The sequence below is a fragment of the Cetorhinus maximus genome, chromosome 12 (genome assembly GCF_964194155.1).
Source record: "Cetorhinus maximus chromosome 12, sCetMax3.hap1.1, whole genome shotgun sequence".
Taxonomy (NCBI): Eukaryota; Metazoa; Chordata; class Chondrichthyes; order Lamniformes; family Cetorhinidae; genus Cetorhinus; species Cetorhinus maximus.
This window is the reverse complement of record NC_135890.1, coordinates 97909195-97936617: the sequence shown is the minus strand read 5'-3', so window position 1 is coordinate 97936617 and position 27423 is coordinate 97909195. Positions and strand designations below refer to the sequence as shown.

The 27423-nt window shown below is 41.7% G+C and overlaps 1 protein-coding gene across 1 annotated transcript in view; it reads right to left on the bottom strand.

Annotated features, from left to right (window-relative positions):
• The window catches only part of cux2b (cut-like homeobox 2b), a 327181-nt gene that overhangs the window by 140361 nt on the left and 159397 nt on the right, over window positions 1–27423 (bottom strand). The window contains exons 3-4 of the mRNA XM_078554213.1: window positions 22616–22663; window positions 1121–1199 (exon numbers count right to left, since the gene is read on the bottom strand). Of these exons, the coding sequence (XP_078410339.1) occupies window positions 1121–1199; window positions 22616–22663 (127 nt within the window). The remainder of the gene's footprint in view (window positions 1–1120; window positions 1200–22615; window positions 22664–27423) is intronic.

The window sequence follows — 27423 nt, the reverse complement described above, 5'->3', positions numbered from 1 at the left end:
AGCAGTCACGAACACATGCAGTAATTTACAGCCAGCAGTTCACTCCACAATTCTGACATTAATTATGGTATTTGCACATTTCAGTAGTCCTTTCACTTTACTCCCAGCTTTATGAACAATTGTAAAAGGATTCAAGGTTTAATACTTTAATTACAGACGTACGGACAGGGTGATCATATATCTGCTAAATTAAGAACCCTCCTTGCATTCGCTCAAATTTGTTTTGATTTTAGCCTTAGCTTAAAAAAAAGTTTAAACCTTTCAAAATGACAATGAATGAAAGTGTGTTAAAAATACAGAAGCAATACGACATGTCAAGCAAGCGCCTCTCCATTGCCTAAGAGGGTAACTACTGTCCGAGAGGGAGTTACAAAGCTGTGAAGGGACATCCGGTCCTTGTGATGTCACACAGTGCGAGGACCTCGAACCTGTTCGTTGACGATTCCCTGCTCCTCCCCCACATTATTGGAGATGTACACATTTAGCTTGTTTGTGGGAGGATTATTTTAGTACCGACTGCAGTTGCTAACAAGCTGCATGTCCTTGATGTGAGAGGAGATTTAGTGAAGGGTATTAACACCTTGCAACTTCGATTTTAAAAAAAGCATTAAATGAGTTTTCTGGCAGAATAAATTCTGGCATTCCAGAGCAAATTCTAAACAATGCAAAGTGTAAATCAAAGTCATTTCTGTTTCAGCACATGGCCACAGGTTACTTGTGCCTGAGAACTCTCCCACCATTTTAAATCTCTCCTCAAACACTGCTCCAATTTGGGATAAACGGATTTTGTTGCTGCTGATCTATTAGGTGTAAACTACCTTGTAATACTGGCGACTGAGGGCCACTTACTCTCTGGGCTATATTTTATGTTACTTCACATCTTATGTTTTTGTAAACCATTGCTCCTATATATGCAACAAAACATTATACTAAATGTAATGCATTAAAAAGCGCAACAGCAAATCGCACTGAGCAGGAAACACACAATATGCTTCAATGTTAGGAGAATAACATTCTGAGTTGAACACTGAATAATGCATAAAAATTGCTTTGCACAGACATTCAGCTATGTAAGCAGAGCTATTATTACAGATAGATCAATATCTAAATGTCTTCTTACCTGGCGCTTCTATTAATTGCTTGTAAACATTAAGAAAGGCAGCTTCAGCCTCCTTGCTTCTTTTACTAAGTGCTACCACCTGGAAAAAGAACAATTACTAAAGATTTATATCTTCAATCGTTAGGATGATTTACATTAGATCATCGGTGACAGGCCCATTAAGGGCAGACCCAGGACCTGCACTTTTAAACAAACAGGAGTAAGGACAGCAGACTGATATCCAATAACAACCCGAACAGTACAGAACATGAACAGCTAGAGCCAGAAATCCAGCTGATTATGTAACAATAACCCAGACCGCAGGAACCCCATGAAGTTAATGGAGCAAAGAAACTAATAAAGGCACCAAGAATCATGAGCATTCTGCAATGCTGTGTATATCCCCACCCCCCGCCCCCCCACCACACTCTCAGCCTAACCCGCTCAAATGTTTTCACATCCCGATTGAACGAGATTGATCACAGGGGGAGCCTTTGACAAAAGAGAAAAAAATCAATGCAAGTTACTCTGGATTCAACTGTTAACAGAACAGAGAAAATGTATCAAGAAAAATTGGAACAATTTTTCTTAAATAGGGTCAATGGACACCTCAAAAGGATTACTTACAAGCATTTGCTGGCAGTCTGTGCTCTGCAGTAACTGGGTGGTAAATGAGTCCAGGTGAGCTGTGTAACTTGGGGTTCTGATCAATCACCTGGGGCACTCTCATAGTGGTTCAGTACCCGTGATTACTACTCTAACAGGAAAGGTCTAGTTCCCATTCAGGCCACTTATTTCTACCTGTCTGGTACGGTTCTCCAAGGTGCGATGGCCAAAGAAGCATCTTGAAAGTAAGACAAAAAAAAAACCTCATCTTCCAAACCAATTCACTGATGCCCAGATTAAAAAAGTTGACACTGGATTCTTTGGGCATTGATCTCAACGTCAAAACCAAGTTAGAAAATGTTGCAAATACACAGCAGGTCAGTCGACGTCGGAAAGAGAAAAGACGGATTAACATATCAGGTAAAACCCTTCATCGGCTGTTCTGACAGAAGATTATGCCCAGAACACTAACCTTTCTTTCCACAGATACTGGCAAACCGCTGTCTATGTCCAGTGTTTTTGGTTTCTATTTCTGATTTCCAGCACTAGCAGTTACTCCCGCCTTTTACATTTATCAGTGTTTTTAAGTTAATTTAGTTGAGCATCACAATATCTGGGAAAGAAATTAAATCCTCAGCCAAAGCACACAAACCCCACATTTTAACGAAACGTCACTCTGTTATAAGGAGCCAGCACTTTAAATCAAGTTAAGTGGAGAGGGTTAGAGCGCTGGCAACATTGAACCAAGTCACAGCACTCTAGCCTGCTAAAGGGATGAGGTGTGAGTGAAAGACAATCGATGCAGCTTTAAGTGATCTATTGGTGTATTGGCCACCTGATTGCTTAATGCAATCAAAGGCATTCTGAACTGAGGTACACACTTACCACTGTGGCTCAATCATATTAAGAATAATTAAAAATTAAATTAAAAAGCAAACTTTTTAAGGGGCCAGGCCACAGTTCAACAGTAGGAGCTGTCAGTGCGGCAGTCAAGGGTTAACTCCCATACTATCCATAAAGGTTAATGTTACCCAAAAGTTACCATTTTATTGACCATCCCAGGGTAAGATTTTAAAGAACTTAAGCTTTGTTTTTGTATGCCAAAATAATGAACTGTGTAGAGCACATAAATCAATGAAACACACTATTATTATCTGTGGGGACTGGCAAGGACTTAGCGGAACTCCACACATTGAGGAACTGTTCCAAACAGAGAGAGGATGACTACAGCTCCCAGCCTCTCACACGATGCCTATGCTTGCTTATCATTTCAAATTTTAAAAACTGTCCATTAAACATCTTCCTGACACACTGATGGACAAATCGTAAAAGTAATAATAGTTCCCATTGTTAATAATAATTCCCAATGCATTTTCCAACGATTCTCTCTTCAGTTACTCACACAGGCGCAGCTAAATTATCGGCAATTTGACTTCTGTCAGAATATTATACAGACACTGGACCAAGGAACAGTAAAGACAAGTTGTTACCAAGTCAAAAAAAAAAAATGTCTGGCAGCTTTGCTTCCACCCCTCAAAAAAAAAACATACACCCACCTCTGGCTTCCTAGGACACACAGATATTCCTAACGGATGCCCAAGGTTTAACTAAGGAGCAATATAACGAGCTATTATTTAAATGGGTTGTATCATCAGGAACTTGGTAGCTATTGTTTCACAATTAGATTTGGGTTTTTGGAATAGTACCACACCTGGACATAGCTCCTCAGACAGCTGAAAGTCCAGTGAAATGAAAGATGGCTTGAGAAATAGATGACTTGGCGGCAGATCTCATTAATCTACCAAAACATTGTACAATGGAGCGTGATGCTGTAATTTCCCAGGCAAGCGGACACCTAGCATTCCCTTGAAAGGGAGGGGGTGGGGGAAATAATGGCCGATCAAAGAGTAACATTAGTGGAAAGCTGCGGGTTGACCTCCTGCCTGCTCACTTACAGAACGGTGCAAAGTGAGAGAGAAAATATAATGGCAAGGGTTTTGCTGACATTGACACTGAAACTGCTGGCATTAGCATAGAAACTGACAGCAACCTTGGGACCCTGAACATGCGCAGAATAACATGGAAGTTCCGAAGTTGTTGTCAGTGAGTCTATGCTACTCCATAGGGTGCACTATAGGGATCCCCACATTCTGCTATCTCCATTGCAATCATGAGTTGGTGAGAACCTCCACTAAAGCTGATGGTCTCACTGAAAAAACCCTGCAAAAAGTTAAACCTTGTTAAATAAGGGATAATTGGGCTGTTAATCAGTATACTAACTTCACAATTACTGCAAAACAACTGACCCTGAAAAGCTAATACTAGATTTGTGAAACGTCAAATTTCTCCGCAATGATTAAAAATTCCACATATTTTTTAAAAAACAAGTTTTTAAAAAAAATCATTATCTTTATTTCAGCTTCTTTCTAAATAGAGTCATACATTTATTTCATTACCCGAAATTTAAAATTAAATGCAAAGGATTTTAAGTGCTTTAACTTCCTGTTTTGCTGTGTGTGAATGCTTAAATCTGATTGGTTTCCTATTTACTTGCTGACATCACTGATGATGCACACAAAGAGATCTTCCGATTGGTGCCAGGTTTAAACTGCAGTCAGGAAAGGAGATACTCACGTCACTGAGGGAACTAGACTCTTTGGGCCAGCTTTCTTTGAGGTCAGTGGTGAAATGCTTTTGCTTCACTGCTGACCACATAATTGAGGCCATTAAAGAGCTCATCTGACATCTACACACTGGACAATAACCAAAATTGAAGAACCTTGGCTGATCCTTTTCTTCACTAGTCCAAAAGCACAAGACCATGTGCATTGAGATCAGCTAACACGCTCTAGACTTCAAGCTAGAGCAATCCTTGTCTGTAGAGTAACACTACATGGGAAGAGGGATTTACTGACTAGGGCAGTTTATGAGCTCTGAGGGTTATACTGCTTTACGAGAGGGCTTATACAATCTCACAGTGAGGGTTGGGGAGACCAGGGCTGTTGCAACAACTTCAAACTTGCCAACATATTACCATCCACAACACCAAGATACAGAAGCTATGGAGGCAAGTTATCCAAAGAGCAGTGTGAATATGGAACTGGCCCACCACAGGGAGTGGCTGAAGCGAATAGTTTGGATGCATTTAAGGGGAAGCTATAAGGAAATCTTTCTCTGCAGGCAGACCATAAGACTTCAAGGAGAGGAATACTGACCGTGGATGCCAGCAGCAAGCAAAGACTGGCAAATAAATATAGAACATAACTGTGCTCCAAAATTTCACCTGTCCCTATGGTTCATGATTCTGTTGCAAGAATCATGATGATAGATTTAGATGAGAAAAGATGGGAGGGGGATCAAGTGGAGCATAAACTCTGGCATGGACTGGTTGTGCCAAATGGTCTTTTTCCTTGCTGTATGCCCTATGTACTGTAATTCTATGTGAACTGAAGCTCAGGAGTACAGAGCATCTTTGATCTTAGTGTGATGGAGCTCTCTGCCAGCCCCAGATTCCAGCTACCATTCTGAAACCACTGCTTGCTAATTGACATTATGGGCTTCAACATTTATTAGCTACCACAGAACCTGATGCACAAGCCACACTTTCATGTGAATTTTTATGGTTAGTGAATCCGATGGGTGACTTATGCACCCCTATGATGATCCATCACTTGGCAAGCTGCCAGCTCTTTGTTGTTGTACCCATGGTCAGTTTTGGCCCTAGTGGAAGAAATAAATTCTTATAATGCACTGCCTTCAGCACACTTCATCGAGAAATAAAATAAACATTAGCTGAACTCTTACTTGAGAGGTTACTGATAACCGAGATAGAAATCAAAACAATGCATACCATTGGTTATCCACACATGCTTAATGTATGGTGTTAATGCTCATTTCACAGCCCTGGAACAGGATAATTGATTGCACTGTAAACTGCACTTAATCATCCCTTATGGAAGCACTGCACAAACTTACTTAAAAGCTACTTTTATATTTCACCGAGTATTTGATTCACGTTTTGAGAGAATGACCCGTGTGCTTTCGCCTTTTTACAATCTACATTAGGATTCCCTCTTCAGGGACACTGATCACTTCTGTATAATTCTGGACACCCAGAGTGCAAACATGCGGGACTGACTCCTTCCGTTTACTGTAAGAAGTATCATTAATCCAATGGCAGATTCAATGTATTCAGGCACTCTTACACTCCAAGTGTGTATCTATGAAATAACCCAAAGCAGCTCATGTATGAATATACAAACATACAAATATATGAATTAGGAACAGGAGTAGGTCATTTGGCCCCTCAAGCCTGCTCTGCCATTCAATAAGATCATCGATGATCAGATTGCACCCTCAACTCCACATTCCACCTACCCCCAATAACCTTTGATTCCCTTGTTAGTCAATAATTTATCTACCTCTGCCTTAAAAATATTCATTGATCTTGCCTCCACCACTCTCTGGGAAAGGGAGTTCCAAAGATTCCTATGGTTCATGATTCTGTCGCAAGACATGCAGCACTTTTTGTGCATATATTGAATAAATTTCAAAATTGACACGGTTCTTCCTCGAATGTGTTAAGATATCTAACAATGCCCCTTACGTTTGTGTAAAAATCTTATCTTGCAGATGTCGAACCTTCAATTAAAAAGCCCGTGATGTACAGAATGAGTTTATTATATTTATGAAGTGCTCATATTCATCAAAGTTGCAACATCAGTGAGGCAAGCTTCCCTTCCTTTGCCCCAGTGTTCAACGTTAGGGAAACAAACAAAAAACAAAACCAGCATTTCAGTCACATGAAGCCTAAACAAAGTAATGGAGAACTGTGAGGTTTAATTCCTCACCATGGTGCTTACTGACTGATGCAACCCAATTTAGCATTACAAAAAAAAACACAAAATGCAGAGTCAAGCTTTCATTCTTTTTCTTAAAAGGAGTAAGGTCTACAAGTAAATTCTGTGACCAATAATTACTTTGAAACTGAATGTGTAGGGTTCCTTCTTCATACATGATCTCAATGACTAAGTCTGTATTTGAGGTTTTCTAACAGCCAATTAGCTTTAAAAATGTTATATCTACACAACTAACTTTTCAGCAGTACCTATCTTAGATACATTCAGACTCATTCCCTATAACCATTTACCACTCCCCCTTCTCTCAAATGTAGAGACTCAAATTACAGTTATATTCCATAGCCCCCAGACACCCTCGGGACACTCACTCAAATGACTATTCATGTGTGAGCTTGGAGAGTGTGTCAACAGGTTACCATACTCTATTAAACCAATGTGGCTTTAACCTAATGAACCTCCAAGTTGAGAAACTCTGTTCATTATCTGAATTTTAAATGTGAAATTCAATTTTCTGTGATAAATTACAGATTATTTACCAATTATATTCAAGAAACAAGCTTGTGTGACATATTTAAGGGAAAGGGCATTGACTTGAAAATGACAAAATTTTGAATCATTGAAAACTAAAACAAGGAGTTAATTTTTGAAATCTAATCTAGGATATGTAGATTATGGTCAGACATCAGACACAGTTTTATTCCATTTATGTGATGGTGTTAAAAAGTGTACTACATAGCACAGTAGGAATCCTCTACGCAAAGGCAGGGAAATACTTCCTGGTAGAAGTGCATTTGCTCTTAGTGCGAGGGGCAAATCACAAGGGGGATTGGCCCATACCAATTGTTGAGGATTCTTCTGCCAATCATAGGTATTTAGAAGAGAGATATACATAACTTCTGAAGTTATTTAAACAGGCACTGCCCTCCATCGCTTCAAACAAAAGGCCTAAAGTAGGAGTTGCTGCATACAGACAAATTTAAATAATGATCCAAGGCTTTTTTTAAAAAATAATACATTTTACTGGATTAAAATCCAGGCTATTTCATCCATACGTAAAAATACTGCTTCAAGGTCCATCTCAAAGCTAATATGCCAATTTAACGAACATTGGGCCAGAGGTTCCTATTGTAATGACTGTAGCAAAAAAAGGAGATTCATGTTAAAAAAAAAAGTTAAATTTAATTCTTTACGTACATTTATTTTTTCATTGACAAAGACGGGAATTTCAGTCTCAGTGCTTATTAGCAAGACTTGGGACTACAACTGGGCGCCTCCCAAAATTGCCTTTTTCAGCTCAAAAAGCAATTCCTAAAGTTATCTCACAACACGACCGTATTGCATAAATACAAAGTATTTAAGCTTTTCCGTTTTGACATTTAATTTTCAATAAACCTGAGCCAAAATCAAGACGGTGATGGATGTAAAAAGGTAAGTAATTTATATTCCAGAGGAAACATCTCTTCAAACAGAATTAAGGGGAAAAAAATATTCAGCTACAAGAGGGTTATTCCACTTCAAACAGGAAAACAAATCTCCCTAGTGAGTGCTTAACTATCAGCAGAACAACACAGCTAGACTTGCTTTCTGGCGTTTCCCTAAACCTATCAGCACTGGCATATTATGAGAAAGCTGCGGATCTACTGAAAATCCCAGCCATTTAGATTGGCAGAACTGTAATTAGTAATTATGTAATCATGAATTATAATTAGTACAACTGGTGATTATGCAATTATCAGTTAAATTACTGACTTCTAACCTTGACATTCTGGCAGCTGAAGGAATCGCTCCAGTCAAACACAAACTCTCAGAGAAGCATCAAGCCCCTGTCATCCAGACAATAGTGAGAGGTCATGGGTAATTCACAGACCACCTCAACAAATTGCTTTCTACCTTTACAGCGCTCGGAATGAAAGCTATGCTACACCCTCCGCTGGAGAAAATGAACACCCTTGCCACCACCACTGAAGCACAACACTTCAGTCATGTTCCCCCATTTCAGAAAATGTTTCAGCTCCAGAGTCAGAGGCACATTTCGTGTCAAACAAACCATTTCAGGAGGAACAGAGAAGAAATGCCATTACTATTAAACAGCTTTAATAACCATTAAATCCTCCAACAGCTTGCAACATGCCAAGTAATAGATATTATTTATTGATGTATCATTAATTTTTGTGTTCCTAATATGCTGTACAATGAGTCAAGGTGAAAAAACACAGCTGTGCTGAAAACACTCTCGGTGATGGATTGCACTCATACACTTGGGCTTTTCAAGGCTGGTGCCTTTCCAGCAAAGCAATTATCATTGTAGAATGCATAATAGCCTAATTAATTACCTTTGTCAGTTTGAGCCATGTGTCATTATTACCATGCGTCACAGCAACTTCACAATCATTTCTAAATGAAAATAGGTTATTAAGTCCTGTTTTAATAGCTAGTAAAAATCTGAATTGGCACGTAAAAGGCACCATAGAAAAGATGCACAGGCTTTGCACAACATGCGGAATGAAATGTGGCGCATTCGGGATCATCATTACAGATGGCAACATCTTCCTCGCATAAATACTTTGTGACTTTAAAATAATTTTGCCAAGCAGGAGCCCCCTTACTCAGTTAGGCCATCCTTGAAGGTTCACCAGTCCACACTGTACATGATGCTCGTTCTGGTTAGAAATCCTAGACCCCATAATATCATCTGGAAATTGTAAGTGACGGATTAAATAAACGGGTTCCGCAAAGCTTCAGCTAAATTGTTTCCGTGATTCCCCTTCCCTACACACATATGAGGGGAGGGAAACAATGGGATACAGATTACAAAACGTAGGACAGTTTCCTGCTCTGCCCTGAATTACCTCAGGCTATAGGAGGGAAAGGTATTTTGTTACTGATAGAAATTTAGGTGAGTTCCTATCTTCATGGCTCTATAAAGAAAGTAAATGAAGCCAGTATGACCCTATTGCCGCCAATAGCCATGCTGTCAAGGGGTATGGGGAGAGAGTATGGTGTTGGGAGAGAGGATCAGCTCTGATCATATTGAATGGCAGAGCAGGCTCGAAGGGCCGAATGACCTACTCCTGCTTCTATTTTTCTACGTTTCTATGTTTTTGTCAATGCCAAAACATATTTATGTTCTCATATTGTTTTGCACCAAAAGGCCATTGAAATAGATGTCTGAACACCAGCTTCATAACACATTATGAAAGCGTACTGTTTTTGGGACAATGCCCACTGACAGTTCTAACAGTGGCATTCATTAAAATGATTTCCGGATTTATATCCCCACTCAGTAAACTTTGAATATTCACAGAGGTGAAGGACGTCAGCAATGTCACGTGGGTTACTCTTCCACTTTCAGGTGAAACACAGCACAAGATGCAACACCTAAACAAATCCAACTGTAACCCCATCAGAAAAGAAATTCCCTCTCACCAATGGATTTGTTTTCAGTTTCTAATGTCAGGCTTTACTGAGTAAAGCTGCCAGTCCCTGACAAACTTTGGGCAGTTTTCTCCTGTGGGCTCACATCTACTAGGAACTTGGTTCAGACTCCACAAACTCATTTCACATCAAACTGCTTTAGCGACAGACACAGCTTCCGTCCCATCAGTCTGGGCCCCAAAAGGTGAAAGTTCATGTTCACTCACCTGTGGCACCCACCCCTTATGTTGACCATATTTTCAAGATGACAGACAAAAGTATTTTGCATAAAGCCTTTCTGGATTAACTATTTGTACTGTTATATCGTGTACATAATCATTTTCATTAACAGAATAACTAGTAGGAAGCTTTAAACACAGTATTTACTACAATGAGTGGGACCTACAAACTTCAATCAAACCCATGGTTCTGACAAGTTGATCTCTTTCACTCGGGGGGACAAACCTGACTTTCAGGAATCTACATTTTGTTGATTTGACAATGTCCTTCTTTATGAACATCAACAAATGAACAATGTAAACATTTCTAAAATTAAATAACACTGCCCACAGTGCGCCCATTCAGCTCCATTAGGTAAAACCCATTAATCAGCTCAATGCCAGTAGCAGTACAACTAGCTTATCATATACTAAGGATCACCCAGCTCTACACACTAGTATTATATTTTAACTAAGATCAATATGGCATAATATCGATTAGATTGGGTACATCAAAGTGAACAAAATCGAGGTCAAATTGCTGTACTAGTTTTGTATTAGGATTTCAGCTCTGGTCAAGTGATTGTGATGATGTTAGAAGCCTTCTGGGGTGCTTACTTTGTACGCTATTCTCATTCCATCATTGGGGATGTATCTAGACATTCTAGTTAATCTTGATACAAAGCTCTACCAATGCTCACAAATGTTGGGAGCCTCAAGATACATTACAATTCCACCCCTTCCATCTACATCATTCGGGTTAATCGTGACTGGGTGGTTTTGTATGCTTTCTCTGCAGTTTGAAAAGTGGAATTCACTAGAGCTTTGTTTTCTGGGTAAACTTCATCCCCACAGTGTTTATTTACTTTCCCAGTGACAAAAAACACAAAGAAGTAGGGAAACAGAGAGAGGAGAGAGAGAGAGAGAGAGAGAGTGGCCAGAAAGAGTAGCAAAAGTCAGAAAGAGGATAGCAATACGGAAGAGAGAAAGAGGGATAGAATAAAGAGGGAGAAAGAAATAAAGCACAGTGACAGATAGAAGGTTGGGGAAAGAGAGACAGAGGGTGGGGATAAGAGAGACAGAAAAAGAGAGGGAAAGCAGGAGAAACAAAGAGAGTACATTGAGTATATTGAGAACAGAGTGGGAGAACAACAATGAGAGAGAAAACATGAACAATGATAGAGAAAAAGTAAAAGGACTAAAAAAAGGAACTAAAGGGCTTTCAGAATATCAAAAATGAGAGAATAAAATTGAGCAAGTTGGGGAGTGGGGGTGGGGGAGGATAACTGTCAGGTTTGACTTGCACATTGGGCCTAGTCCACAGCAATGTAAGTGGGAACCACACTCATCCACTTAGATCAAAGTGAAGCTGATGGAGGCAGAACTCTGCACATGGTACGCAAGTTCACACGAAACAGCTCCCAGCCTTTCCTCCACCACTGCAATCTTAAATGATCAAAAACAGCTGGCAACATACTTCATTCTTTTCAAATATTGAAAGCTGAATGTTGAACAGCAGGACCCTGGAGTTTATTTGAAATTTCAAAGCTTACCTTTTTGACAGGGCTCTCAACAGCTACTTCTCTACTACAACTAATTTCCATCTTTTTCTAGTGTGACACCACTTCTGCCAGGTGATTTGTGATGTAGTGATTGCCTAAATACTTTTTTATAGTTATGAGGAGACCCAACTGGGTTCCTGTAAGGATCACTGAAAAATATAACTGACTGAGGGCAGCAGTAAATCGGATCACAAAACCTGGTTAAAAAACGGGCTGATTTTTTTTTTGAGAGAGAGACAGGTTGCCAATTTTAATTATAAGACAGGAAGAAAGAGGAACGGGACTAGGCCATATGGACCCTTGAGCCTGCTCCACTATTCTGTAAGAATCTTCTACCTTCATTTTCCTTCTCCAACCCCATATCTAAAGCATGAAACAACAGGAGCAATGACATGCAACTGGCTTGCAACTGACAATCCCTCATTTAACCAATATTAACAACCACAGCTTAGCTTCAACCTAAGTACCCAATGGGTTTCAGCTTCTGAGGATTTATTTGGTGGTGCTTTAGCATGTCAGCGTTTGGGAAAATTAGTGAAGACTCCTGGTTTGTGCGGCAGTGGGGGAGGTAAAGGCCAGTGAATATTTATCAAAGTACTCCAGGCTTCTCTATGGCATCCAAAAAAAAGGCACAGGAACAGGGTGCTCTGGATCTCTAAACAGCCCACAGGATTGTTTGGATCCTACAACTCTCAGACTGGTCCAAAGATCTAGCCCTGGTTGTTTCTTATGAAGCCACTTGAGATGCTCCAGTCAGCAATGTTACCAAAGTGACACCACAGGAAGTGAAATCAAACTCAACTGTCACCACGTGGGAGCCATAGAAGCAAAAACGTTGGGTGCGTACAGAATTTTTTTTCTATTTTGAGAAGTACTTCTATTTATATGGAAAAAAGTGCTGTTCTAAATTTGCAACATTGCCGTTGTTGAAAAATCACGATTGTATAATAGCCTTTACAGATGCAAACCTTCCACTGAGTCACTGACAGCCAGAACAAAATGGCAGCTCACAATGGTCATATATGCTTGGCATTCGCAGAGCTTCACCTCCGGCAGTTTGGGGTGAAAGTCTTCAACATGGGCCTCTGTGTTGCTACAGGCACCATGTTCATATTAAAGTATTATTCCTCTTTGGCTGTCTCAGGCATTGGCTCAACATTAAAAATGCCACTTTAGCACGAGATGTTAAATGTGCTAAATGCACAGTCGCGTTTGCTAGAAGCTACATAAATTCGTATGCAGGGACCTGTCCTCTCTAGGCAAAAGGACTACGTCCAGACATTGCACCATTTTTTAGTAAACAAAAGCACGAGGGACAAATTGCTCCCTGGCATTTTTGCCATGGCAATGTCTCAACCAATCAGAGCCGACTTGCCAACCAATCTCACTAAGTATAAATTGTTGTTCCTTTTGAAATTTGGCATTCTTGTATCTACCCTGATGTGTACAAGACGAAAAGCAATACTCTAGTTCTGTACTGCCAAGCGACTATTTAAATGCACAGCCTTTGAGAACATCAGTCTCCATGCCTGTAGAAAGGACCAGGATTTTAATATCAGTACTGTCAGCTCAACAGCAAGCGAGACTATTTTTAAAATGTGTGCATTTCTGCATTCAGAAACCCAGTGCCTTGAGGCATGGTCATGAAATTCTCTTGATAGCTAAAAGAGCACACTCAATCCACCAATGCTCAGAACAGTAACAAAAACACCGTCACAAGAATAGGCAGAAACAGCAAATGCCTGCCAGTGGTTTCTATGAAAACCTTAATACTTTTTAAAGTTAACTGCTTCTAATAAATTGACTAAAGTGTCTCAGCTACCAATTGCGAAGAATGAAGGGGAACTATAAATAATGTAATTTTTATTACAAACTAGGATATTTGCCAACATAAGAATGTAAAACAACATTTCCAGCATGGTTTGTTTGCTGTTACCAATGCTACAGCCTGGCATCATTCCCATGCCAAACGATGCCACCAGAAGCAATTCATACATTATACTATGTCCAGTTGGAGTAGGGTTGAGGAGTTGCAGATGAACAACCAAGGTTAAATTGACTTGCAGAGGCTCCTATTATTGGTACCCAAAGATGTACACCAAAAAATAGGGAACCATCTTTATGATGTATTGTTTGCAAAGGAGAAACATTATTGCCAAGTGCAGATGTATGCTAACAAGATCCTCACACGCAATAGTTTGATCGAAATAATACAAAGGGTGGGATTTTCCAGCCCCGCCCGCCACCGGGATTGTCCGGTCCGGCCGAAAGTCAACGGACTTTTTGGCTGGGCCGCGGAATCCCCCGCAGCGGGTGCTGCCAAGGCACAACCGGAAAATCCTGGCCACTGTTTTTCTACCACAATTTGGATTTATACCTTTAGTGTTGATAAAACATCCTAGACCTCTTCACAGAAATGTCATCAGATAAAAATGGACACCGCGATGAAGGAGATATTAGGAGGCGTGATCAAACAAGTAGGGTTTAAGAAGCAGAAGGTAATGGAGAAGCAGAGCGTTAATGGATGGAACTTTAGAATGAGACACTTAGGCAGTTGAAGGTTTAGTCAATGCTGGAGTGAAGGGAATGGAGGATACAAAGTCAAAGAAATGCAGAGCAGTTAGAGGGTTATAGGACTAATTGTTACCATGATGAGGAGGCAAGGTCATAAAGAGATTAAGGCATGAGAATTTTAAATATTGTGGAGTCAGGGAACTGAGCCAATGTAGGTCATCAAGGATGGGAGATGGGTGAGAGGAAGTAGATATGGGATAAATTAAGAGCAGCAGAATCTGGATGAACTTGTTTAGAGAGGATGGGAAACCAGTCAGGCGGCCACTTGCGTGGGCAAGGTAGAAATAGGTGGCCTTTGCGACAGATACGGAGTCGGAATCTCAGCTCAGAGTCAAATGGGACGCAACAATCAGTTCAACCAAGGAGAGTGCTAGGGAGGGTGATGGAATTAATTAATGGTGAGGGTACTATATCCCAAGCCTTAATTAAGAAAAGTCAGCATGGATTTGTTAAAGGGAAATGGTGTTTAAATAACTTGATTTAATTGTTTGATGAAGAACAGAGGATTGATTAGAGTAACGCGGTTGAATTTGTACATATGGACTTCCAAAAGATGTTCGCTAAAGTGTCACATAACAGACTTGTCAGCAAAATTCAAGCTCATGAAATAAAAGGGACATGGATATAAGGTTAGCTGAGTGACAGGAAACAAGAGAGTAGTGGTGAACAGTCTATTTTGGGCTGATGGAGGGTATATAGTGTGTTCCCCATTGATCCTGTATTAGGTCTACTTGTTTTTCTTGATATATAGAAATGTGAAGTGATATATTTTGGGAGGAAGAATGAGGAGAGGCAATACGAAATACAGAATACAATTCTAAAGGCGGGTGTAAGAGCAGAGGGACCTGCAGGTATATGCACATAAATCACTGAAGGCAGCAGGGCAGGTTGTAAAATCGGTTAAAAAGACATTCGGGATTCTGGGCATTATAAATAGAGACATACAGTACAAAAGTGAAGAAGTTATGGTGAACTGAGAACTGTGCAATCTGGGGAAAAATAGATACGGGAAAATTTTCATTGAACAAAATAAGATGGTAATTTATGATTGTAGGTTTTTAGATCTTTATAAAACACTGGTCTAGATTCAACCAGAGTCTCGAATCCAATTCTGGGCACCGTACTTGAGGAAGGATGTGAAGGCTTTACAGAGCTTGCAGAAAAGATCTACAAGAATGGTTCCAGGGATAAGGGACTTCAGTTATGTGGATAGATTGGAGAAACTGGGGTTGTTCTCCGTGGAAAGGGTTGAGAGGAGGTCTTAATAGAAGAAGTCAAAGCTTGAGAGGTGTAGGCAAAGTAGAGAGAAAGAGGAACTGTTCCCATTAGGGCAGGGTAGAGAACCAGACACAGATGTCAGCTGACTGGCAAATGAATACAAGACAAAGTGTGGAAAATTTCTTCCAAGCAGGAAGTGGTGAGGATTTGGAATGCGGTGGAGGCAGATTCAATTGTGACTTTCAATAAGGAATTGGAAAAGTACCTAAAGATAAAAATTTGTAGCATTACAGGGAGTGGGACAAGCTGAACTGCTCTGGCAGACACTGGTCTTCTGTGCTGGAACCATTCTATGATTCTATGATTCAAAAATGTGCAAAAGTGCACCCTTCTTATTGTCAATACAAGATAAGTCAATGAGTTTATGTTATTAACTGCAGTTGACAAAAGAACCATATATATATGCTCATTGGCTGTTTCTAAGTGTAAAAGAGCCTTTACGAGCCGATTCAAAAACTGGACTTTATAAGTACTATTAAATTAAAAATGGAAAAATGAGACTTGGAATTTTGACAGAATCCATCCAATGTAAACACAATATAGGCAATGTCCACATGAATGTCAGCTGGTTCCTCAATTTAATAGAAGTTTCAAAAGATACATTTATCTTGACAGAGTGGTGTTTATGTTCTATCCACGATTAAATTTTTTGGATTTCATGTTAGTTTTGAAAGAATAACTTCAGATTTATTGTAAGCAAAGTTTACTGTGTCGTTATCAATTTCATCCCTCCATTCGTTTAATGGCAAACCCAGTTAAAATAAGATGTTCACATGAAACTGAACTGCAACTTACTTCAGATCATCGTGGTGTGGAATTCAAAATGTTTCCTCTAAGACGTGCAAATGCACATCGCACGTTAAAACAAACTATTTTCGTCAGTTGATACAATGTTAGCGTTTCCACTGGGTGTTTAAAATGTAAACCGCTCAGGCCAACCAAGTGGTGCTCAGAGGAGTTTGCAGCCCACCAAGTACAAAGAAAATTTAAAGGGAATGTTGACAGAGCTGATTCTCCGCACTAACTTAAACTCCACTAACCACGGCTAAAATACTCAAGACCCAGACAAATTAATACAATCAACTTCACTTTCGTCTTTAAACAGTATTGTGGTACAAAGCAAGTTTGAAATTAATGACTACAATAAATTACAGTAATTGATTGCAGTTTGTTCTTTTGGAGTCTGTTCAGCTTAATTTTACCTTTTTCTATTAATAATGAGATTTTTTATTTTGTTGCTCTGGGGTTAATGATGCGTGGCTGTAATAACTATCAACTGAGTGCTGCAAATGCTTCATCAAACCCCGGGTGTGCGCGCTGTTGAATGCCACTTACCGGTCAACATTAAAGAAGGGAAGAAGCGAGTGCTTTCATAAGCATCTAACAAGTTAAAAGATGACAAAGATGAACCAGGGCCACAGAGACAATGGGTTGGAAGGAATGGCAGAGGTGCTTAGGAAGTATGTGGCCTCAGTTCTCACAGGAGGAAGGTGAAAGTGACACTGGAGGAATGTCCAAGATAGATACGGTAGAGCCACGACAAATATTCAAAAGAAAACCATATCAGAATAGTTCATGGAAATTAAAGTACAGAAGGAACCAGAGACCCCAATGGTTTGGACCTAGAATATGGAGCAAGACTTTGGGGTGGCTTGGATGAGAGGTGGGGAAGCAGCAGCAGCAGAAGCCATCATTTTCTAAAAATCTTTGGAAGCAAAAAGTGCATCGGTGACAAATGTTACACACACACCCCTCCCCCCACCCCACCCCCATCCAAGAAACGGAAAAATCCACAGCATGGATTCTTGAGTCCATGCTGTGGAATGAAATTAGTAAACATTTAGAAAAGTTTGGGATAATCAGGGACAATCAGCATGGATTTGCCAATGGCAAGGGGTGTTTGATTCATTTGAATTTTTTTGAGAGAACAGCATAAATAAAAGGGAAGGGAAAAGGGAATGGATATTGTACATACACGTTTTCAGAAGGTACCTGACAAGGTGTTAAGAAGGTATTTCAAAAATAAGACACATGGTATTTAAAGGAAATGTAACTACATGGATAGAAATGAGGACAGAGGACAGGAGCAAACTGATATATTTTCGATGGTTAAGCTATGATGTGCCCTAGGGGTCTGTGCTGAGATTCCTTTTGTTTTCCATTAATATAAATTATTTTGACAGGGGCACAGTAGGAATGATATTGAAGTTTGCTGCAATACCAAATTAAAGGGCATAGCAACTGTGTGGGAGAATTTAGCAAGAGAGTTACATTATTAGAGTGGATAGATAGTTGGCAGGTACAGTCAATGTAGAGGAGTGAGAACTTTACAATCTGGAGAAGATAGATACAGTAAAACATTCATTGAATAAAATAAGATTGTGATTTATGGTTGTAGGTATATAGATCTTTAAAAGTGAGAATGCAGGTTAAGAAAAGGCCATAAAAAAGACAAATGGGGTTTTGGATCTTTTATGTAACAGAACTGAATAGAAATGTGAGGTGATGATGTTGAATTTGTACAAGACATTGCCTGGTCTACAACTGAAGTACTGTGTGCGGTTCTGGGCAGCGATTAGTGACAAAAATACTAAAGCCATGAGAAGAATACGGCCAAGTTTGATTTGATCAGGAATGAAGGGCCCAATAGAAGTTGTTGAAATTATAAATGAGTGCTGGTGAGTCAATTACTAAGGGGAATAAACTTGACCATCAGCAGAAAAGAAAGAGTAGGTTAGGAGAAATTGTCACATAGAATATAAGAAGCTGGAACGGGAAAAGGTCATTTGGCCCTTTGAGGCTGCTCCAGCATTCAACAAGATCGTGGCTGATCTTATACCTCAACTTCACCTTCCTGCACTATCCCCAAATCCCTTAATTCCCTTGGTACTCAGAATTCTATATCAGCCTCTGACTAGAATGTACTCAATGACTGTGAATTCACAGCTTCTCTGAGGTAGAGAATTCCAAAGATTCACAAACATTTGAGTGAAGAAATTTCTCCTCATCTCAGTCCTGAATGGCCAACTCCCCACTCTGAGACCGTGGCCCCGTGTTCTAGATCCTCCAGCCAGGGGGAAAGGAGGAATCAAATATGGCCACCGCAAAAGGACAAAGAAATGGGTTTGGAGCAAATACCTCCAGTTGAAAAACTTGTCTCCTACACGGACACAATGAACCTAGTAGCCTCTTTCTGTGCTGCCCGTTCCACAATTTGATACAAGGTTTAAATCACACAGTGACAAATCTAAGTTCCAGCAACTGTACCACAGAGCGGGAGAAAGGAAACCTAATCTTCCTCGCCCTAATTTTGATCCTGCTGGTGTGGAGAGGCGTGGAATGGAGGATCGGGTTGTAAATAAAATAAGTCTAGTCTAGGCCATTCCTGAGAGGCTTCTGGGGGCTTTTGAGTCAGAACTGTATCAGCAGTACAATAGTTCATCCTCTCACTAAGGATGTCACTTGAAAAGAAGAAAAGAAAAATAAGTACACCAATATATTTACTGTATGTTTTTGGGGAGCGACCAGAATTCCAGATTAAGTTGAATCGAAATAGTAATTGCAGAATTTTGTCCTTCTGATCTAAAGAACTGGGGTTCGGTAACCCCTTCAATCACTGGGTTCCATTGTTAACAATATTGCTTCCCAAATACAGTCACATAAACAGACATCAATCGAGTTACAGAACAAGCTACCAAAGTACCTTCTTCAAAGAAACTTGTCTCGTCCAATAAAAATGTCAAACCTACAAAACTGCAACTTCCTCACTCAAGACCAGCCTAACTCTGGAATGTAGTCCTATTACTGGTTATGCTGTTGGATGAGTAATTCAGAGTGCAAAGTATACCATCACAAATTGTGAAACTGAATTTGGTACAGTGTTAATTTGCAGGAAAAATAACTAACCCAGCCAGTGGCAGGGCTAAAGTGTGGAATAATATTTACATCAAAATATGGGACAGACCTCAAGATGCAAGACAAAAAATTTCTAACACTTGCAGGCGGATTTCCTTTCATCATTAATATACAAAATTCAACAGAGAATGAATAGAAATGCTACATAACTTACAAATGGTATAAATGTTATAAATGACTCTTGGGGACAGCAGTAATCGGAGGCCAACTTTACCTTTAAGCGAGATGCACAGGAGACTAACTATACTCTGGGAACGTTAGAGCTGTGTGTTCCTGTTAGGCTGGACAGGTCAACGGGAATATAGGACTTAGCCCCCCCAGGAGTAGGCCATTCAGCCCTTCAAGTCTGCTCCGCTAGTCAACAAGAGCATGTCTGATCTGGTTGTGGTCTCAACTCCACTTTCCAGTCTGTCCCCCATAACCCTGGACTCCCTTGTCTATGAAAAATATATCCAACTCTACCTTGAATAAACTCAATGACCCAGCCTCCATTACTTTCTGGGGAAGAGAATTCCACGTACTAATGACCCTCAGAGAAAAAAATTCTCATCTCACTTTTAAAAGGGAGACCTCTTATTCTTAAACTGTAATCCCTAGTTCTAGTCTCTCCCACACGGGGAAACATCCTTTCAGCATCCACCCTGTCAAGTCCCCTCAGGGTCTTATATGTTTCAATGACATCACCTCTCATCCTTCTAAACTCCAATGGGTGTAGGCCCAACCTGTGCAACCTTTCTTCACAGGATAAGCCCTTCATCCTAGGAATGGGTTGAAGGGTTTATCCTATGAAGAAATGTTAACTATGAAGAGTGTTAACAGGAGTCAGGCCCACCATCCATGGAAAGAGTTCAGAGGCAGCCACAAGATCTGCCTTGGTGCTCTGGGATTTCATCCAGTTACAATAAAATCAATAAAACAAAGAGAAAACAAGGCCCTCCAGTCCTCAATGCCACAACACACACAAAGACTCTCCATGCCCCATCTATGCTAATTGATGCCACCTCATGCCCTCTACCCAGCACCCCCCATGGCCCCTCATACCCTCCAAGCTAAACTATACCACTGAACCCAACCCCCCATACCCTCCATGCCAACCTATGTCATTTCCATGAACATTCTCAGTATACATTCTGTACAGAATCAAATGAACCTTATAGTAACAATAGCATGTGTGGAAAAACTTTTAAAAATTCATAACTTCCTATTTTTAAAAAAATTGCTTTTACTGCCACCCTATAAAAGTGTCAATCATCCAGACCCTTTAAGTATCAACAGCAGAAAATGGAAGTACACATCTTTATCTTGTGTAAATAAACATTGTGAAATTGAGAAAACAAATCACAGAGAAAGAGCTGTCAATCAAGCAATGTTTTCCTATGGGCACAGCTGTTTTAACAGACTAATGGATATCTGGGCTCTCAGCCAAGAATGCATAATTGGACTTGGATGGAGGAACATAGCTTGGCATGGAGAGTATGAGGGGCATAGGTTGACATAGGGATCATGGGTGTGACCTCTTAAACTTAAGGCTCCCTCGTCCAGCAATGAACCGCGAGTCCATGAAAAGTGCAAGGGGCTAGAACCTGCCTACCTGCGCCATGGAGCTGGGCAGATCAAGGTGCGCAGGATGTGGGCTCACAACCCACACGAGCCCACACCCTTATCATGTGCTGGTGAAAACTGGAAATACAGGGGGATGGGGCCAGGAATCCTGGCATCGGGTCCCAGCTGCCATTTTTAAAAGTGTGCGGTGTCTCCCTCACTCCACAAGTATCCAGCCCTATATCTCTTTTCACCACAGTGTTGACACGTACAAATGATGGAACACCGTATTGCAATGACATTCTTCACAACATACAATTGTGAACAAATACGTACAGCATTGTGCTAAAATGCTAGGACAAATGCAATGGGTCTTTCACGAGAGGTGCCTCCTTAACAAAAATAATTGTATTTCAAACATTTGGATTAGTAATTTGTTTTGCCCCAAGACCTATTTTTGAATTAGCAATAGTACAACATGCAAGGAGAAAAAAACAGACAAAAGGCAGGTATTTAAAGAAAATTATGTCAACATCACAGACAACAGTAACATTGCCGGTTTATAATAGTCAAAACACTCAAGGTAAGATTAAGCCAATCAAAGTAACAAATCTAAATTAAGCACCAAGTCAAGGAGAGTCATAGGAGAGGACAAATTGTGATATTTATTAGCAGTCGTCTCAGATAACATCTTAAGGGCTCAGATGGATCAGTCTAACAAAGGGAACAAGTATCTGGAACAGATAATGAGACTGTTTAAAGAGGAATTAAAATATGGCAGCAAGTTATAGGGTCAGCAAGAGGAGTGCCTGAGTAGAGTACGGACTTGGCTCCATAGTAAGATAGGAGGAGGACTTCTTTTTATTCAATTGTGGGACGTGGGTATCCCTGGCATGGCCAGTATTTCTCGCCCTTCCCTAATTGCTCTTGAGGTGGTGGTGCAGGGCTGCTTTCTTGAAGATCATGGAGCATCTTGCTAGGCCATTTGAAAGGGTTATTGAGAGTCACCTACACTGTTATGGATCTGGAGTCAAATATGGGCTAGAGTGAGTAAAGACAGCAGATTCCCTTCACTAAAGGGCATTGCTGAGCTAGGTGGGTTTTTAAACAACGCAGTAAGTTTAAATTCCCCAGCGGCCAATGGTGGGATTTGAACTTGTTACTGGATCATTCGTCCAGGCCTCAGGATTCCTAGTCCAGTAACGTAAGCTTAATGCTACCTTATCCCACTAATAAAGCTGCTTTGGAAAGGAATTTTGCTGAGCATTCACCCAAAAGCTCACTTTGGGCAAAAAGAAGCTTTTGCAAAGACAATGGAATTATTTCAGGCAGCCTTGACCGAGCAGGCCTTCGCTTATTATTTGATTTACTTGTTCACGGGGTGTGGGTCTCGCTGGCTAGCTCGGCATTTACTGCCCATCCCTAACTGCCCTCGAGAGGGTGGGGGGGGCGGCGGTCTTCTTGAACCGCTGCTTCCCTAGGAATTTAAAAGGAATAAAACTTTATTTTGTTACTCTGAACATTTTAAAATTATTTTGAAAAACCTACCTCAGCCTGGAAGCTCTTTAGCAGAGGTGCCACCATCTCTCTGATCTCCTGAAATAAAATTGTACAGTTTGAAGGTTAAAGATTAAACTTGCAACACCGCTCTCCGCACAACCCCACGCTTAAAAATATGGCCACTTTGGACCAAATTTTTCACCGCACCAAATATACGTTTGGGCCAGTGCTACGTGTACCAGCAAAAAAATTATTTTCCCTTTGGAAACTTAAGGCCCTTAAGGCTAAAAACAGCATTCTAGCTCGATTTTTTAAAATGCTCGATTAAATAAACTGAGGAGACAGGCCATGGGCATGATACCAGCTGAGGCCGTGGGCATGATACCAGCTGAGGCCGTGGGCATGATACCAGCTGAGGCCGTGGGCATGATACCATCTGAGGCCGTGGGCATGATACCAGCTGAGGCCGTGGGCATGATACCATCTGAGGCTGTGGGCATACCAGCTGAGGCCGTGGGCATGATACCATCTGATTCTTTTTTTTATTCCCCCCCTCAGTCAAAAAGAGGAATCATAGACTCAAACAGGTACTGCTTCCTGCCCTTTATCATGTTAGAAGTGCACCCAGAGGCGCTATTTTTGGTCAGAACAAGCTGCTCGATAGTTGCTGAAGCAGATAGTAAACTCTGCAGCCACAGCAGTAGCGCAGTAAAAGGTGTCTGTCGGCGGGTAAGTCACTGGCACTGCACCGAGGGTCAGAAATGCTGCTGTCGCCACAGAAAGGGGGAATGGGGGCATAAATGCAATGCCAAATAAGTAATTTTTAAACATGTTTTCTACATGACATTTTTGCCATTCCATGAAAATATCCTTTTTTTTTGATGAGATTGTCAGAACAAAGAATGTTTTATAGGATATACATCTGTGAATTAACAGAGAGGTAACAAAAACAAACATCATTTACATGTTGGCTACCCAAATTACCCACACAGTATACGAACACAACATTTATAGCGTCTTTAACACATGCAAAAATGCCATTTCGCAAAAGCGTTAAGAAAAACTGAAGGGGGTAATAGAAGGGCTGATAAAAGGATTAGTCAAAGAAAAGGCTTTTAAGGTGGGAAAGTGCAGGGTTTAGGGAGGGAATTCCAGAGTATGGACCATAGGGCCAACAGTGGAGCAAGGAGGGGGAGGGGGGAGGACGAACAAGAGGCCAGTTAGAGGGACAGAGAGTTCAGGGGGCTTCAAGAGCTTAAAGATGTAGGATAGGGCAAGGTCACAAAGTGATTTAAACACAGGGATGAGAATTTTAAATTTGAGATTTTCAAGACTGAGAGTCAATCTAAGTCTGTGAGGACAGGTATATCCAGTGAGTAGGATACAGAATATAAGAGCTGGGAGGTTATGCTGGAACTGTATAAAGCACGAGTTAGGCTACAGCTGCAGCACTGTATGCAGTTCTGGATACTGTTTTGGGAAGGTGTGATTTAATCAAGGTGACCAGGTCATGTCCGCTGTTGGAGAGCCAGCAACAGCCCTACATCTCCACCTTTGGAGAAGGCCTGGTGTATTAAGTGCCAGTCAAGCACTTCAGTGGCCAGTGACCGGCCTTCTCAGAGATCAAGGATCCCTGCCACACCCCCCTCCCCCCCCCCACTCACCCTGAGAGGCCGGCCAATCAGAGGCCAGCAGTCCTCATTGCCGTCAGTGCCATTGTGGGAGCAGTGGTATCTGCCAGCAATACGCTCACTAAAGACCCAGGGTCAGCAATTGATTCAGGCCACAGCTGAGTGAGGGCAGAAATGGGGTGGCAGGGAGGGGGTCACTGGCTGGATGGGAGTGACGCCAGGGTCAGGTCAGGGAGTGGCTGTCAGTGGGCCCCTCCCCCCCTCCTTTCCGGAGTGCCCCCTTCACTGGGAGCTGCCAGGGTTTAACTTTTTGGGCTCATCACGTGGCTGAATATCAGTGGAGGTTGAATGGAGCCTCAATTGGCATTGGAGCAGGAAGACCATGCATGAACCTTCCTGCCACGGACTTAATCGGGGCATAGGCAAGATGGTAACAGGGTCCCGCCCCACACATTACAGCCCAATTAAATGCCTCCCCCCACCTCCAAACTCACTTTGGGGGAGGGTATTAAATTCTGCCCGGTTTGAGAGATTTATGAGAATGTTGTCCTTATGTTGGTACACTCTGCCCCTTCCTGCCATGCTGTGGTTCCCCATTCTGACATCGCTGCCAGGCACTGTCGCCTTGTCTTCTCTCTTTAACTCTGCACATCCCACCTTACGTGAACCTCTCGCTCCACTATTTAGTTTAAAGCCCTTTCTGCAGCCCTAGTTATATAACTCGCTGGGACACTGGTGCGAACATGGTTCAAGTGAAGTAGGTTTGGGCTGCAAGGCTACTTGTCAGTCACAATGAGCCGAATGGCCTCCTTCTGTGTTGTAAACGTCTATGATTCTATGTATAAAAACCAGATAATACTAGAAACACTCAGCAAGTCAGGCAGCATCTGTGGAGAAAGAAACAGAGTTAATATATGGCAGTGCCTGGGAGCTATAGTAATGGTTCAAATCCTCTGAACAATGTCAATGGTGATGACCTTTCGCCGGAACTGGAAAAAGTTAGAGATGTACCAGATTTTAAGCAAGTACAGAGGCAAGGGAAGGAAGGAGGGGGGGAAGAACAAAAGGGAAGATCTGTGAGAGGGTGGAAGGTAGGAGAGATTAAATGGTGAAAAGAATAATGAAGCAAATTTTAAAAAGAGGCGGGTGGTAATGGGACCAGTCAAGAAGTGAGGTGTAACTTGCAACAGCAGAATCACTCCCAGCACCTACTGTCTGAGAGCGGGAGCAGTGGTTATGATCCATGCCTAATTCAAAAGGTGAGGGGTGCGGTTTTCCAGTCCCACCCACTGCCGGGATCGTCCAGTTTCACCAAAAGTCGATGGGCTTTTGGCTGGGCTGCCGAATCTCCCTCAAATCCCGGCCCCGAAGTGTTATTCCTCAAGCTTCAGTTGAGCTTCACTGGGAGAGTGTGGGAGACCGAGGACAGGCTGATCGATTCAGCAGCAGATGGACTGAGGCAGAAGCAGAGGCAGAAAGAGGCAATCTTAGTATTGGAAAGGATATGGGATCAGGTCTGAATAGGGTGCCCAAGCTGCAAAGGGCCTGGTTCAGCCTGAGACAGTGGCCGGGCATCAGAATGGAATTGGTGACAAGGGTTTAAAGTTTGTGGTGGGTGTCGAAGACAATGGAACCAGTGTTTTACTGGAGGAAATTGTGGTTCATCCAAGACTGAAGAGGAGCCCATTTGAAACATGAATCATCCGCCTGTGTGCACACAATGGTGCTGGAAGGATTTGTAGCAAAATGATGGTTTCTAGCCAGAAGTATATGTGGAGTTACAGCATGTAAATACTCAATTATGACATCTTAAAAAACACATTAAATAAGTCTTCTGTTTATTGGTCAACAGACCACCTCCAGTCATGCAACACTACAAACATCAGTGCCTCAGTTAAACATACTGTTCAGGTTAAACAACAAAGGAAGGAAGGTCAGCTGGAGAGATCAGGATAACCCATGACAAGCAGGAGGGCAGGGAGAATATAAAACCACTATGCACTGCTTTGAGTTATGAGCATTAGATCAATAGATCTATCACACTCAGTAGCAGAAACACACAGAAGTCCGATAAAAACAACTTTTGACAATTCTTTCTTCTCCTTGTCAGATCCATGGATCAAAAAGGTGGATTAGTCTGGATGGGGGAGGCAAAAGAATGGTGAATAGATGCCTCTACATGGGAAAAGGACAAAGTGCATTAGAAGTTGAAGTCTGGCCCCCAGAACTGATAACGAACTCCAAGTTCCTAATACTAACTTCAAGGTCCTGAACTGAAAAATGCAGCTGCAACATCGCAACAAATCCAACTTGTGTTTGGCTTGTTCCATTAGTGACTGTGATGGCCTATCAAACTTCACCAGCATGGAGGAGGAGAATAACACTAATATTCTTTTTCTGTGGATGTACGAGGATTTTTAAAATGAAGTGTGATAAGCTATCGTAGCACCCTGTGGCCGGGATGAGTTCTAGCAACACGGGAGCGCTCCCACCCCAACAGCTGGAGAGCTGGAGGCAACTCCACATCGATTCCATTGGGGCGGCCCAGTGCAATTTAAGGGTCCTCGGGCACTTAACTGGCCAACATCCACACAATCGAGCCTCCGGTGGGGTGGAAATCCCGGCCCCCAGACCGGCAGCTCCCCATCTCCGGATGCTCCACCCAGAGTCAGGGGCACGTGGCAGGGGGTGGGGGTCGGAGGCAAGGGCAGGGGGTTGACTTTCACACACCCCCCGCCTTTCCCGATGCTAGTTCCGCAATTGGGCACCCTGCCCGTTAATGAGGGACCCGCCCCACCAAGGCCGGAGGCAAATCCAGCAGCCTTTGGAATGGTCGGGTGTCCTGTGCAAGTCCCGTTAAATCCCTGAGCCACCACTAGATTCTGGTAGGCTCAGGGATAATTAGTGTCGAGTGGCTCATTAATGAGCCGATCTGACATCTCTCCAGCACCAGGTGAGATTTCCATGTCAGGCCTATTTCACCCCCAACTTAAATGGGGGCATTTTTCCCGACGCTGGGAATCTGATGTGGGTACTCCCGCCCGATTCTCCTAAGCTCCCCACCCTCATGCCCCTCTCCAGTAGCTCCACTAAATTCCCTCCTGTCTATCTCCTTCTAGGAATTTTACAATGCTTTAATTCCACGTGGCATGCATATTTTGATATTAAAATGTGAGGAAGCCTCGGAAATTTTTGAAAATAGGCAAAACGCAGAATAATTTGGTC